This window comes from Gordionus sp. m RMFG-2023, chromosome 2 (assembly GCF_954871325.1).
Source record: "Gordionus sp. m RMFG-2023 chromosome 2, tfGorSpeb1-WG-v2, whole genome shotgun sequence".
Classification (NCBI taxonomy): domain Eukaryota; kingdom Metazoa; phylum Nematomorpha; class Gordioida; order Chordodea; family Parachordodidae; genus Gordionus; species Gordionus sp. m RMFG-2023.
In genome coordinates this window covers 17,059,168-17,075,661 of record NC_088776.1, presented here as the reverse complement: position 1 = coordinate 17,075,661, position 16,494 = coordinate 17,059,168, and the positions used below count along the sequence as shown (strand labels likewise).

Genomic DNA, 16,494 nt, shown 5'->3' with positions numbered 1-16,494 from the left:
CCAAACTTTATTTTCTCCAAATACTTAAGACGGTAGTCCCTACTTGTTTCTCGTTTTTCAAAATTTGTTTGCCAATGAAATTTTTAGAAAATAATAAAAATATTAAAAGCTTTATTTACACTTAATTATTTTCACAAAACAAACTTACATACCTCATTCTATTCGATCACTAGCTTAAATAACTTACTAATAAATTCTATTAATATCGAACCACCGAACCCTGGTTCGGCCTCTATGGATGGCCTGAAACGAACTCCATTATTCAAAGAAAAATTCGAACCTGGACATGTACTAAACTCAATGTTTATTTTTCAAAAAATTGCCGAAGTTGAACCCATAAATTCCGGTAAAATTTTTGTCGAGTCTAGAACTCTGAATGAAAAAAACAAGAAAAACTGCACAAAAAAATATAGGCATAATTGATACTTAATAGTCAGAAGATTAAAGATAAGATAAACTAAAAATAGAATATTCAGACCCCTGAGACCTCTAAAGGTAAGGTGAGAAAAGAGGTGCCGCGAAGATTCTGGTTCCTAACCCATGTTAAAATCTCAACACATTTGCTTTTTATAAGAGCTGGCAGGATTATATTATTTAATTTTGGTTTAAATATAGTGAATTTTTTCCTTGTCCTAGCTCAAAGAAATTAGCCATGAATTTTCAAGCCAATTTGACATAAATTAGTTACTAATTTTAGGAATGTATCTTGGGACACATACATTTGACAATTGGGAGAGAAAACTCGTATCCAATTTAATTTAGCTAGAAATTGGTATAATAAGCAGTTCTTATGTAAGAGTGGAAAACCAAATAATTTACTTTTTTTGTAATCGATATTTAACCGTTAGAGATAAAAAATTCTTTAGTGTATTATTATATTTTTTTCAATTTAGAATGGGATTTCGTATTTATAACTCAAAACAATTTATTTAAATTCATCAATAAAATCTCTATAAATATATGATCAATTAGCATGCATGTAAAGGTATCTTCTTAAACAAAAAAATATCACAAATTATTATGTATAATTATTTACAAATAAAAAAGGATAATATAAAATTAATTAATTTAAAACTGGTTTGAATCGCTATTTGAGAAAAGTACTGAATCGCCTAGTGTTCAAAGTAGTATTTCTATCCTTGTAATGATAAGCTTTAAAGTTTCCGACTTTTTTTCTTTCGTTATTGTAATGCAGACACATGTAACATTCTTTACAAAACAATGAAGGCTCATCGGGAACATGTGGGTCATTGAATGTTATATATCTTAATAAAAAAACAATTAAATATGTTAATATTAGTGCTGTAATGTGATAAAAGTAACGTCATTACTAATAGCGTCACTTTTTCCTAGGTTCAAAAGGTAACAAGTATATTTTTGAGTAACGGTAAGACAAAACATTACTTTAAAAATAATTTAGCCGAGTTTTTAATTCAGATCAACAACAAAGTTCTTCATTTTTATTTTATTTATATATTTTTGTTGTTGAATTTTATAGTCATTCAAAATTAATCTAATTCGTGAAGAAGTGCCCTTTGAGGGTTTAGCAGTACATTTATTTGTTTAAAAAAATAGGATCTCAATTAAATTACTATTTAAAATATTTCAAATTTTCAAATATAATATTAGAAAAGAAAGATATTTGTTTTATAAATGGGTTAATGGGTAAATATTCTTGTAAGTGAATGGAGTTCATTAAATATAAACATATTTTATCCTTTATTAAGCTTGGTTAGTACCAGGAAAATTGCGCGATATCGCGTTGCGTTCAAAAACAGTTTTAAATTATACAGATACACTGTTACTAAAAGCGAGGCCTAAACCTTATCAATCTCAAATTTAAAATCGGTTTAGCTCTTTTTTCTCTCCATCACCAAATGCATATGATGATAGCCATGATTATATAGGCTAAAAATGTATATTGCTTAATTTAATCATTCTTAGTGATTCTTCTCGGTAAAAAATATCTTTTTTCAATTTAAAACAATAATTTTGAATATTTTTAAATATTTATAGAATTTCTTACTTTGTTGGGTTGAGGCCGCAAACATAACAGTACTTCAATTTCTCGGAAACGATAAAGGTACGAATAGGGTATAATAGTTCGTTGTGAGGATCGAATCTATTGATTAACCTTTATTTATTTTGATATTTTTATAAAACTAAATAATACATATAATCTATACAATAAAGCAGCGCCATGCCGAGACTTATGGCAGCCAAGGGCAAAAACAAATTTGGCGGCCCTTTAAAAAACCAATATAATTTATTAAATTTGAATCATGAATATGAGTATCGTATTAAAAAACATTAATATAGTATATATACCGTGTATATAATTACTATCATATAATAATTAAAAACTAAAAAATTATCCTCCTCGCCTTATAAGATTTTATGTCCGTACAATCTAACGACGAAGCAATGTCATTTTTGATTGAAATTAGGGATATGTATAAGAGGCGGTCTTGCGCCATACAAGATCATAAGTAACCCTTAATTAGTTTAAGCTTTGAGAAGCTGCCGGCCGATGCGACGGTAATTGGAATAGTTAAAATAATCTTCAAAACAATGTATATATTTGGCCTGGCTTCATTTAGCTTATTAGTGTAAATATAGCGCAAAATTTCTAATGGACTTTTTTATATTCTGCTTACACAATATATTTTTTCTAATTTTTTATTCAGTTAATCGATCTGGTACATTAATATCGCTTCTCCAAAGAATCTTGGTCGATTAAAAATATTTAATTGATTACAATATTACTTTAGCTCCATTTACCAATGCAGGTATGAATAAAAGCCCAAAATGATCCTTGAAATTTATACTACTGAAAACGTTCTTCCAACGAAATCTTGGCTTGATCGAGATTATCTTACATTTCAAGTGTCATAAAAGAATTAATAAATTCAGCTGCTTTCTTTTTCATTTCTCAGCATATAAATTTCCTCTTCCCATTTTTTAAACCTCTTTATAACCTATGAAATAAAAGTTTATATAGCACGATTTAACAATTCAGTTCATTAAAACAATATTATTATTTTTTATAAATCTTTTGTCATTTTTTAAGAATCTAAAACTAGTATATAATATATATTAAATTAAACATCTAATAGTGGAATCCAATGCTTAATTATATTCCAGTTTAGATGAGGACAATTTAAAGCATACCTACCCCATAAAGTTTATGTATTAAATGAAGACTATGGTGTAAGCATTTTTTTTATATTGAAAGAAAACTAATCCTGAAATTCAAAGAGTGCCTGCTAGGTGATTTCAGAAACCAGACTTTTTAAAATTAATAAAATATGGTTCGATCTATTTTTTAAAAATCTATTTGATTTTTTACCTATAATTTATTTACCTTGTATGTTGAATAAATAATTTTAATTAAAAAATCATAAAATGATTAAACAATTTATTTTTTCTCCTTGTAGTTGACATTAGTTATGAAAATCGCTCCAATTGAGCGGATTTTTAAAAACGGCTAACTCTGAGAAATATTGAGGCTTAGGAATATTTTTTTGGCTATAATATTGATTTAGCCGTTTTTAAAAATCTGTTCAAATGAAGTGATTTTGCATCACTAGTAGACACATTCCCTGAGATATATGGAAACACAAAATCTGCTAAATATTTCTCTGTGCATTCCTGAAATATTCTCATTTTCAAGTGTCAATTTGCCATACGCCCGCCCCAAATGACAATTCCGAACACAAAAAATATATTGGAAATTATAAATCATTTTATATAATAAATATACATAAAAATTATTAAAATATATTTATAATTTTATCATTAATTCTAAAATCGTAATCTTTTTATTTCATTTAATCTTGAAATATATATTTAAAAATACATTATAAATCTAGTTTTCAAAATAATTAAATTTTAAAATGTCTACACTAGAGATTGATATTGAAGATAATTTTGGTACAGTTTATAATGATAACATGAAATTTCTTTTTTCTGAATTCGCAAAATATTCTAATCTCGGCAACAAAAAAAAAATTAACATAAATTTCATTGTAAGATGTGCCAGAAGGTTTCATCATCAAACAAGACTAAGCTCTAACTTGAGAAACCATTTAAAGGTAATATATCAAATAAATTTAATATCAATATGTAACCCAATCCTTAATCTTTAAAATAAAAATTGAATCAAAGCTATATCTATAATAGATTTTGATCTAGGAGTTTATGTGAAAATTGATTTTCTGGCCCTGTCCAAACATGGTATGTTTCAACTGGCCATAAGGATATTATTTAAGAAAATTTTATAAATTAAAATTACATTAAATAATTTCATCTATTTAATGATTATATTTTATAAATTATTATCTGGATATTAAACATAGCTGCTATTGTTTACTCTAGTTTCATGTTGAATTGCTCATATATTAATTTGACAGAAACCAAAGGGCAATTTGATAGGCTAATTGTAACGCTAAAAAATAAAATATCAAACCAGGATACTCTAAGCCAGATCAAAAACGCTATGAAATAAATAATAATACTAATTGAAAATCCTCTACACATTTTTAAAACTAAAAACTCAAATATTATTAATAATTTTTTTCATATAGAAAATATGTGTATCAAATTTAATACTGCATTGCCCGCTGATTGTTGATGATTATTTAGTACGGCAAAGTTTATACTTTCTGATCGTCCTTAGACTTGGGGATGACAGTATAGAATGTTATTATTATTGAAAAGCAATAAAAATAAATAAATTATATACATATTTGAAATTATAATCAAATTTTTATACCAATATTTTTTTCCGTGGAAATAGAGATTACGTAAAAGAATATTTAAAAAGATTCTTAAGTAGTGTAAAAAGTAGATAATAGCGTGCTAATTTTTGAGCGCCACTTTTAAAAGTAGCATAACACTGATTTTTACTATCAAGACAAAAACTTGGCTCATAGTTTTATAAAGATGTAGATTGGTCTTAGTGATATTTGCTTAAAATTTCATAAAATTAGGATTGTGGATATTTTAAACTTTAGAATGGTTAAATGGACCGCCATATTAAAAAAAAATAAAAAAATATTTTTTTAAAAATAGAATTTATGCCCTTTATTTTGATTTAAGAATCATTATTTATAATTCTGTTCTTTTTTTAGTAAATCTTTAATTGAATGACAATTTATAAGCATAAAAATAGGTCAGTTTTCATATTTTGACCCATGCTATTAGAATGCAAAAATCTGTATACTATGTTAGTTATGTGTATATTAGTTTGCTAGAAAATTTCACCCAAATCCCAAAAAATCCTGTGTAACATGACTCCTTCAAGCAATGCAAAATTGGTCACTATGTGATTTGCATAATAAAGGCAATAATATGTATAATTTATAAATATTGAGTGAGATGAAGAAATCATGACCGGTTTATGTATATTTCAGAACATACTGTGATGTATCCATCCATGCTATATGCTGGTATATACTTATTATTTTAAAAAATTAAACCCTTAATAACATTATTTAAAAAAATGTGATTTGTGCAAGAAATAAGTTTCATTGGTAAATATATAAATAATCATATAATTTTAGCAAAATGAGTTTTAAAATAACCTAAGATCAGAAAAGATAAACAGATGTTGGCAGTCCCCTTGATGTAGGTACATATATGGTTTCCCCAATACAATTTCTAAATCATCAAATTTGGTGGATTCCATTGTTTGAGATAAATATGGACCTGATTTTATTGAAGGATCAGATGTCCATTTTATTATTATTCTTTTTATAAAATATGGCACTATTATGTTATAATAATAACTTACTCAGAATAATCAACATTGGAGTTTTGCCTCATATCATTATAAAATGTGTTCTCAATCAGAAAAAAACCAGATTTAAATATATCCTATTAAAATTACAATATAAATTTATTTTAAAAATATATACCTTTGTAAAATATGATGCAGGTTTTTCAGGATCTTCACTTATATCTTCACATAATCCATAATCTGAATTACAATATATCTTATCCTTGAGACTAGTAAGCAAATTTAATCCAATTACATCAAATTTTTGATCTACATGTGTTGCCTAATTGCATATTTTTTATGGATTTCTTATGATAATTTACAATTTGACATGGGTAGATATGACTTTGTGAATATATCTGATTAGGTGGATAGAAAGTAATTGTTAAAATTGCCTCTGGATGTCTAATCTTTTGTTGAGCTGGATATTTTAACTCTTTTAAATATTCAATCTATTACAATTTTTCATAAGAATTAGTATAAAATTTTACCAATTCAAAATCTTTAGTTGGAGGATTCCTAGCAGATGTTTTGCTTTTAAATCCATTTAGTTTTTTTTTCTCAATTTCCTTCTTCTGAAATCTTATTTTATAATTTTAAAAATATAAAGTGTATAATTTACTCAAGAATTGTTAAATTGTAAGTATCATCAATTTTACGTTCATTTATATTATCTTTGGAGTTTTTAAAAACATGTGGCCTAAAATGGGGATAAATTGATATAAATAATAATCATAACTAACCCACATTTTTTGTGTATTTCTTTAAATATTTTAAAGGGTATATTTAAAGCTCGTTCTAAACTTGTATTGTCAACTAATTCATTTATATCTAGAGGTAATTTTTCTTTGGCTATCTTCATATCTTTAATAAAATCTTTGATTCTGATTTTAGGTAAATTAGTATAATCAAAAGTTTGTGAATTTAAATTATCCATCGATAATTAGAATGCTCAATAACTTTTCAAGGTCTAGTTACGGAATAATAAGATATTATTTAAAAGTTTGTTGTAATGTTGTATGAAATTTGTGATAGATATGTAACACATGTTTGAGTAAATCTGTTGAATATCGAAAACCTTAACAGGCTGCTAGATTTTTTAAATTTTGTTTATTCCACACATAATATTATTTTGGTTATAATCTTAATCGGGCTGTTTTAAAATGGACCCGAATCGGGCTTTAACAATACTAGATCCCATCCCACACTTAAAGTAATTAAAGTATATTGAAACCCTCTTTTTTCGCCTATAGACGTTTAAACAACCGTCTTCGGACTGTTATGCTCACACAAGTATGTGCGGCTTGTCCATAAACGTGTGAAGGACTCCTCATTTTTTTCCCCACCTAAATTAAATATCTAGTTTGATGGATTATGAGGAAAACCTAGCGTAGCTCTCACTAAATGCTTAGCGGTGAAAATAATTTGTTATATTATTTTAGATTTGTCTAATTTTAGTATTATTCATATTTATCATCATATTAAGATTTCTAAACTGAAGAAGAATAATCATTAATGAAATTTTAATATAATAATATTTAGATTCCCCTAAAAGAGTTCATTATTAATATCTTATAACTGTTCTAGTTTTTAAAATTCAATCAGCCGTAATAACGCTGCGTTAAATAACACAACGCTTGGAGAAAACATGTTGACTATAAATGCAGCATAAAGAAAAATCTCTGAAATCTAGTGTGTAGGAATAAATGATATCAATAATTAAAAAAAGCACACAAATATTATTTTATATTGCCATATTGTAATAAGATATTTTTGATAGTATAAGATAATTGATTATTATTCTAGGTAATTTAATATATGTTGTATATAAAAAATGATTTTATATAAGCCTAATTAATGCTAATTTAATTTTGATATGCTAAAGCCCGATCTGTGCTAGATAAATATAATCAGACAAATATTAAACACGTATATCTCTGCTTTTGACTCAACAATAAAATATAAAATATGAAATTCTTCATCAACATTATCCCTAATTTCCTTGAGTTCTGATAAAATGCTCTCCGCTATTCTCATCTTCTTAATCAAATCAATGTCATGTTTTTGAAAAGTAATAATTAAAATAGTTGTATAATTAAATAATACATTCTAATGAGAAATAAAATTTGGAATAAGCATTGAATCCAATAATTTTCTTGTTTCTGAGGAAATATTTCTTTCAGGCCATTGTGATATTTCAGTAATAGCAAATAATTGGCTCTTCTAACTCCTTAATAACTGTTAGTGCTTGATGGAAGAGGCTCTATCTCGTTGGACAAGGTTGCGATTTCTTTTTCCCTGTTGGCCAGTATTACGTTGTGCCGTACAAGTCCGGGTAGAAAGCAAAACTCCGAGTATAATAATTTTATTGAATTTCCCACACAAAAAAATGAATAATTTTATAAAATTATTATAAAATCTACAAATGAAAATTATAAACTAAAAAAATAATTATTTAATAATAAAATCAAAAAAAAATGAATTCAAAAAAGAAATGAATTGATAATTTACAATTTTCGCTTCCCTTTTATAGGGAAGCAATAATCATCACAAATAAATAATTAAACCCCATCATCATAATGACTTTACAATAATTAACTTTTATAAATCTAAAAATAAAATGTTAACGCGATTAAACTAAAACATAAAATTATAAAAATAACAATGACTCACCAATTTAACTAAAACATAAAATTATAAAAATAAAATGACTCATCAAATGCAATAAATACTGACTCTACCAAAAATCAAATTTTACAAATCAAAGTCTCCCAATTACGACACCTCCCCCCTTTAATCAATCCTTGAGACCCCAATCCCTTTAATCACCCTTAGGAATTCTTCTGTTATTGTTGTAAGTGGACTTTGACCATCGATTATTCGAACATATTTCCATAATTATTATTCCTCCATCATCTTCTTCTAAGAGTAACTACAACCTAAAATCCTTTTAATTTATTTCATTACTAAAAAAAAAATTCGGACTCCCACTTTTGCATACATGCTGAAAAGACTCCACCACTCCAATAACACGCTGCAAATACTCATCCACCTCTAACCTTTGATTGTTCTGCTCTAGAGTAACCCCTGTTATTTTTACATCATGGTATAATTAAACACTCCCTCCAATCCCTGAAAAACTACCGCCATCGTCCGTTGAAACATAGGTGCCGATACGCTCAACCCAAACGGCAACCTTCTAAAAGCAAATAAGCCCTTTGTCGTTGTTATAGTCAACAACCTCTGCCTCTCCTTTTTTACCCGTAATTGCAAATACGCGTTCGAAAAATCCACTTTCGAAAAATATCTGCTCCCCTTTAAACTGGCCAATATCTCCTCTATCCTGGGTAACGGATACTTCACCTCCACCACACATGGATTTAACGTTACCCGGAAATCCGCACACAACCTCAAACTCCCATTGGCCTTCTTTACGGGTACCAAAGGCGTCGCCCATTCGCTGAATTCAACCGGACTCACGATACCCTCCAGCACAATATTTCGGCACACATCTATCCTTCATCCGAATCTCCACTTCATAACCCTTTAGACAACCCAACTCTTCCCCAAATATTTCTCCATACCTCTCCACCTCCTTTTGAACATCTTTTATTCCCTCTCCACACTCTCACAAATTTTCCACAACTCCCTGTTCTACAAAATTCTCACTCCTCTCACTAACCAGCGGCCTCAATACTCCATATCTACTGTCTTGGATATTTCCTATTTCTCCATCTACTTAAATCAGACCTCTCCCCAACATATCTTCCCTCGCATTTCCTTCGCTTCTCTCCCCCAAAACACGGATCTTCCCTCGTCTACTTCAATATTATCTCGGCTCTCCATCCATTCCAAATTTCCTCTCGACATTCTCTCCTCCTCATTCACTCAGACCATATTTATCAAGTCTTCCCGAATATCTTCTTCGATCTCCACAAATACTCCCCATCGCGCAAATACTCCCCAAAATCCATACTTCGGCCCCACATTTGTAATCCAATCCCATCCCATCACCGGCTCAACGTCTCGGTTAATTATCCATAAGTCCAATATTTTACATCCTTCTCTCCCTACATCCCCAATATGCACTCTTCCCATCATCTCCATCTCCGATCCATCAAACTGCCTCACCTGCATAACGTCTCTAATTATTTTACTACCCGGCCAAAGTCTTCTAAAATCCTCATATCCCATCACCGAAATAGCTGCTCCGGTATCAAATAACATAGATACCATCTTCCCGTTGATATCGAACCATACCCTCGGACTCGGCAGATACGTTAACTCCCTTTGAACCTCCTGCTGCAACATTTTAACTCTCAACTCTTTCTTGCCTCCTCCTAACGCCACGGTCATCATTTTACTCTCCTTCCCATCATTTAGTCAATCTTTATTACAATCTCTGGCCCAATGTCCCCTTTCTCGGCATTAACGCCACGGTCATCATTTTACTCTCCTTCCCATCATATAGTCAATTTTTATTACAATCTCTGGCCCAATGTCCCCTTTCTCGGCATTTGAAACACCTCATCTCCTCTTCAATATCCTTTCCTCTTTTTCCAGCTATCTCCGTCATACTCCTCATATTCACAGCCCCCGAAGTCTCTCCTCTCTGCGGAAAACCTGACCTTGTTTCTACCTTTCCTACTCGGCAATCTTTTAACACATGTCCAAATCTTCCACAACCCGCGCAACGTGTTCTCTCTGCTCTGCCCGGACAATATGTCGAAATATGTCTAATCTCCCCACACGCAAAACATTTGACATCTCTACAATTCACCGCAATATGACCCATCTCCCCACATTTATAACATCTACCATTCCGACCTCTCTGTCCCCCACTGCTGAACGGCCTCGGCATGTTCTGACGTCCACGGTATACGTCCAAATGTCTGTCATCTATCCTCTCGTTCTTTAACCGGTCAATTTCTTCATTATTGACCCAACCCTTCATTATTTCTTGAACCGGTAACCACGTCACTCTCCCCAATCTATCATCCTCTCCATTATGCCCTTCTACCAACAACTATTGTCCACGAATCCTAATACTCCTTTCTCTTCGCATTCTCCTTCCAAAATATAAACTACACAACCATATCATCAACACTACCACCGCTCCTAGTACATTATATTGCAACTCCACATACTTTGTAATTTTAAAACTCTTCATTAAAATATTTACGTATTTAAATTTTTCCTAAATTATTTCCCAAGTAACTCAATCTATCAATACTATATTTTATAAAATATTCACAAAAAATTAATAATTAATTTCACCAAAAATATCTTAACTACTTGTAACGTCAGACAATAAGATAAAATCAATAAGGTAAAAACTCCAATAATACACATATACATTTATTAATTCCAAAAAAAAAAATCAATACTTTCCGCCAATCTTTAACTTCTTCCGTGTATTTAAGTCTTTTGAAAAAAATTGGCAGCACTTCCATGTAACTTGCCTTTTAATAAACTTTTTCGGATTTTCTTCTAATAGATTTATATAGACAAAAATTTGGGCAGCACTTCCGTGTACTCTACCTTTTTAGTAAATTTTCGGATTTTCGTCTAATAGATTTATATAGGCAAAAATTTGGGCAGCACTTCCGTGTACTCTACCTTTTTAGTAAATTTTCGGATTTTCGTCTAATAGATTTATATAGGCAAAAATTTGGGCAGCACTTCCGTGTACTCTACGTCTTTTGAAAATTTTCACTTGACGGTCACCTCTTATGACGACTTGTTCTTGACGGTCTCTTGACTCAAACGGTCCCTTATTACACACGGTACTTGTCCTTGACGGTACTTGTTCTTGACGGTACTTGCTCTTGACGGTAATTGCTCTTGACGGTACTTGCTCTTGACGGTACTTGCTCTTGACGGTTTTTTGACTCAAACGGTCCCTTACTACACACGGTACTTGTCCTTGACGTTGACGGTACTTGCTCTTGACGGTTCTTGTTTTCACAAATTGACGGTCTTATCCACCACAGCACTCCACAAAAATATTTTCCCAAAAATAATTTATATAAATAATTGTTTTTACTTTAGTTATTTAGTCACGGCACCAACTATTACGTTGTGCCGTACAAGTCCGGGTAGAAAGCAAAACTCCGAGTATAATAATTTTATTGAATTTCCCACACAAAAAAAAATGAATAATTTTATAAAATTATTATAAAATCTACAAATGAAAATTATAAACTAAAAAAATAATTATTTAATAATAAAATCAAAAAAAAAATGAATTCAAAAAAGAAACGAATTGATAATTTACAATTTTCGCTTCCCTTTTATAGGGAAGCAATAATCATCACAAATAAATAATTAAACCCCATCATCATAATGACTTTACAATAATTAACTTTTATAAATCTAAAAATAAAATGTTAACGCGATTAAACTAAAACATAAATTTATAAAAATAACAATGACTCCCCAATTTAACTAAAACATAAAATTATAAAAATAAAATGACTCATCAAATGCAATACATACTGACTTTACCAAAAATCAAATTTTACAAATCAAAGTCTCCCAATTACGACAGCCAGAAGTTTCAGAAATAATTATTATTTGACTAGAAATTTGAAAATGGTAGATAAATATTACGCCACTAAAAATTTGAAAATAATAAGTAATTATTACGCCGGAAAACTTGAAATCGAAATTAATTGATAAAATTACTTATGAATGTGATAATAAATGTAATAAAATATATATTTAATATGAGATACGAATAAATATTAACAAATATAAATTAATATAAACAATAATATTTTTGAAAAATATATCCGGCATCTGCATTTTTTGGCTTTGGAAAGGGGGGGGGTTGCCCCCCCCCCTGCCCCCCCCCCCCCCCCCCGCTGCATACGCCAATGTGTAAATAGAGTTATTAAAATCAAATTTTGATTGTAAATATTCTAAAATTGTCTTAATAAAAATATCTTAATTAGAGTATTATTTGAACATTTTAATATAATATTTTAGCAATAGCGCCATAAAATTTATTATCAATTTTTAACTGTAGAGATGAACAGAGCTGTAGCATGATTTTGTGAATTTTTTTAATAAAGAATATCTGATTTCAACTGAATATTAACTGCATAAAGTAGATTTCCTACATGTGAAACGAATCCCAAATATACTTCTGCCATTTCATACTCGAAAAAATATTTCAAAATTTTAGGACAGCTTTTAAAATCTTTATTTAATAAGTATTTTTTTAAGGGTTTGTAAAATTTCAAAATTCTATCGATGGCAGGTATTAATGACAACCACCTGATAGGTAAATATCGCAACAACTCACACCATTCCAAGTCAGACCACTTCACCACAGGGGCGTCGCTAGCCTTTACAATCTCAGGGGGCTCAACTAAAAAAATTTTATCACCAATTTGCGGGCTTTCGGCCCACTTTTGCCCGACTTTCGGCCGGGTTTTATATTAATATATTTTACTTTTTTAAAATTTACTAACTCTAAATAATTATTCTGAATGCCATTTATTATATTTTGCATCAAAATAAACTAGCATATAAATCATTAAAATAATACAAGACATTTCTAAAAATAATATTTTTTAATACAGAATCTATTTATTACAGTATAAAATATTTTCGATGTTGATATAAAAAAATTTTGCGCCTAAAGAATTATAAATGATAAAAAAGGTTAATTAATTAATATATATATATGCCTCAATTGATAATGGTTTTTGAAAACTACATAATATAATATAATATTAGCAATTTACATTGACAAAAGGTCATGAAACAAATATAACTCTCTATTACCATTTTAGACAATGTTTTATAGAATAGAATAATAAGAAAAAATTTATAAATCTTACCAAATCAACAATTCTTGAAGAAGAGAAAATAAACGACCAATCCAAATCATAAAACTATATGGTGGTTAGAGCTTCCTCTTAGATGACATGATGGAAGCTAGATAAGTAATCGAGAAAATTATTGTATGATATTAAATTTCTATAAGATTATCTTCCATTTTTAATGATATATAAACGACTACACAATTGACCATTATTGCTTATCTAAAATATGCGATCATATGCTCTCAGCAGCTTTAGTAATAATCTTAAATTACATAGCCACACAAATAATAGATGCTGGTTAATTTGCAGTCCTAAGCAAGACACTCACAATGGTAACCCATATCAGAATTTATTCTGTTAGAAAAATTGATAAAACAAAAACACTAAAAACCTATAGAAGAAATTATGCAAATATATTGAAGCCTTGAGTTATTTACATGGCAAAAATGCCATATTAGAAATGAAACATTTTGTAACTAACCAGAGTGATATCATGAAAGCAATTAAGATTTTATATATTATTGTCGCATCATCTCTAGTTGGTATATTATATCTTAAAATAAAAAAGTAGTTTGTAATAATATTAAAAATATATTCGTATTAAAAATTTAACTCAAATTTATATTCCGAAGAAGAAAAAAATAGCTTCCTAAAAGCACGTAAAAAAGAGAAGAAAAGATATCTAATTTATTACATCCATTGTAGGATGAATAATAATACGCTTAATTTAATTATATTGTAAATGAATAGATGGAGTTAAATATTTGTAAGCAAATTATTACTTATACTAGCTAATAACCCGTCAAGAATGACGAGGAATTAGAGTTATCTCATTTGAAAGGATTATGGATATTAATGGTGCCAGGTACTAAGTTAAAAGAAAATTTCATCCAATAATTAAGATTTATTAACTTGACACCACAAATACCAGTATTATCCACCAGCGCTCCTGTTAGTCAGCATTTCTGTTCACTCCCCACCGCGTGAAGGTAGGAGATGGATTTTAGGAGAGCAAAGAAATGAAAAAAAGAATGAAAAAAAGAAGGAAGAAATAGAAAAAAAGAGACAAAGATATGAATTATAAGAAAATATATAATAATAATTGTATATACCTCAAGACTTCACGATTATTGGGTTCCAACACATATGCATTTGTAACCAGATAAAAAATATAATATAGTAAATTTTATAATATCAAAAATTTTACTAAAAATGAGATTAAAGATATTCAAAATGAGAGGGATGTTAGATTTTTAAGCATTCGTCTGGAATATCGATGGTTTTGCTCGATGTGGTTCGTTTTTTTAAAATTTCCATGGTTGTAGTGCTTGCCCTAAAATTTTGTTGATTGTAGTTTGCTGTAAATATATTGTGTAAATTGAAAGTATAAAATAGAATTTACTGATAATGGTATCGGATCTTTGATGGTTTTGCTCAATATGATTCGTTTTTTTAATTTCCATGGTTGTAGCGCTTGCCCTAAAATTTTGTTGATTGTAGTTTGCTGTAAATATATTGTGTAAATTGAAAGTATAAAATAGAATTTACTGATAATGGTATCGGATCTTTGATGGTTTTGCTCAATATGATTCGTTTTTTTAATTTCCATGGTTGTAGCGCTTGCCCTAAAATTTTGTTGATTGTAGTTTGCTGTAAATATATTGTGTAAATTGAAAGTATAAAATAGAATTTACTGATAATGGTATCGGATCTTTGATGATTTTGCTCAATACGATTCTTTTTTTTAATTTCCATGGTTGTAGCGCTTGCCCTAAAATTTTGTTGATTGTAGTTTGCTGTAAATATATTGTGTAAATTGAAAGTATAAAATAGAATTTACTGATAATGGTATCGGATCTTTGATGATTTTGCTCAATACGATTCTTTTTTCTAATTTCCATGGTTGTAGCGCTTGCCTTAAAATTTTGTTGATTGTAGTTTGCTGTAAATATATTGTGTAAATTGAAAGTATAAAATAGAATTTACTGATTATGGTATCGGATCTTTGATGGTATTGCTCAATGTGGTATCGTTATTAATTTGTAGCGACAGAACTTAATATGTCCTGATATACGACATTAAGAGTAAATACTCTATTATCATTCAAAAGTGTGCCCTGGTATTTTGTAGGTAATATTTTTATTTTCATATTTTTTTAAAATCTGCAACGTGTTATAGCGACATAGAGCTGACCATGGGAAAACACAGGTTCAGGAAGAAAGAGGCCGACATTGTCTGACCTTGACTTTTGTTTATAGTGATAACAAAAGCAGGAATTATAGGAAATTGGCGTCTTTTTAATATGAAAGGCAACCGGGAATCGCTCGGGGAAAGATCAATTCGAGGAATAAAAACGCGATGGCCATTATGCGTTCCTGATAATATTTTAGAATCTATGAAATTATCATGTAAATTTTTGATAAGAAGTCGTGTCCCATTGCATAAGCCTCTGCTGGGATTCATGTTACGAAGAAGCATTATTAATGTCCCAACTTAATATTTAAAATATAAGGAGGCATTCCTGATGGGGTTTGAGAATGAAGAAATTCAATGGGGAAATTAAGTAAATCCTCAGGATTATCTGTTTGTATAGAATCAGCGCTAAAATATATCTTAGAATTTCCTGGTAGTTTTTGAATAATTTCGTTATTTAAATTTAGGGCTATGTTATTTTTAGTGGTTAATATAATTTTTTTTGAAAATAGGTTAATATCAGATATTTGTATGGAGTCTCCATATATTGATTTGATTAATGAATTTTCTAATAAGGAATTTGGGATTTCAATCGAATCTGGAGGGAGTAAAGGATTGGAAACATTTGATAAAGATTCTCCAACATTCAAAAGCCAGGAATTATACTCAACATCTTCAGAAGATAAC

The 16,494-nt window shown here is 29.4% G+C and overlaps 2 protein-coding genes across 2 annotated transcripts; both read right to left on the bottom strand.

The window, feature by feature from the left end:
- Positions 1-954: 954 nt before the first annotated feature.
- LOC135923865 (snRNA-activating protein complex subunit 3-like) lies at positions 955-6,780 on the bottom strand. Its single transcript, XM_065458845.1, has 9 exons — positions 6,523-6,780; positions 6,402-6,479; positions 6,271-6,361; positions 6,103-6,231; positions 5,919-6,062; positions 5,795-5,877; positions 5,586-5,750; positions 2,027-2,134; positions 955-1,265 (listed from the first exon to the last, which is right to left on the bottom strand). The coding sequence occupies exons 1-9, from the start codon at positions 6,714-6,716 to the stop codon at positions 1,088-1,090; spliced, it is 1,170 nt and encodes a 389-aa protein (XP_065314917.1). The 5' UTR covers positions 6,717-6,780; the 3' UTR covers positions 955-1,087.
- Positions 6,781-10,250: 3,470 nt separating this feature from the next.
- Positions 10,251-10,733, bottom strand: LOC135924129 (DNA-binding protein HEXBP-like). The gene has a single exon (XM_065459177.1). It carries the CDS (start codon positions 10,731-10,733, stop codon positions 10,251-10,253), a length of 483 nt encoding a protein of 160 aa, XP_065315249.1.
- Between the last annotated feature and the right edge of the window lie 5,761 nt (positions 10,734-16,494).

Excerpts from the sequence above, each read along its gene's own strand:
- LOC135924129 (XM_065459177.1), bottom strand. The coding sequence starts at position 10,733 with ATGAAGGGTTGGGTCAATAATGAAGAAATTGACCGGTTAAAGAACGAG.
- LOC135923865 (XM_065458845.1), bottom strand. The coding sequence starts at position 6,716 with ATGGATAATTTAAATTCACAAACTTTTGATTATACTAATTTACCTAAA. Across the intron at positions 5,878-5,918 it reads CTGCATCATATTTTACAAAG|GATATATTTAAATCTGGTTT; the intron begins GTATATATTTTT and ends TAATTTTAATAG. Across the intron at positions 1,266-2,026 it reads TGCGGCCTCAACCCAACAAA|ATATATAACATTCAATGACC; the intron begins GTAAGAAATTCT and ends TTTTTTATTAAG.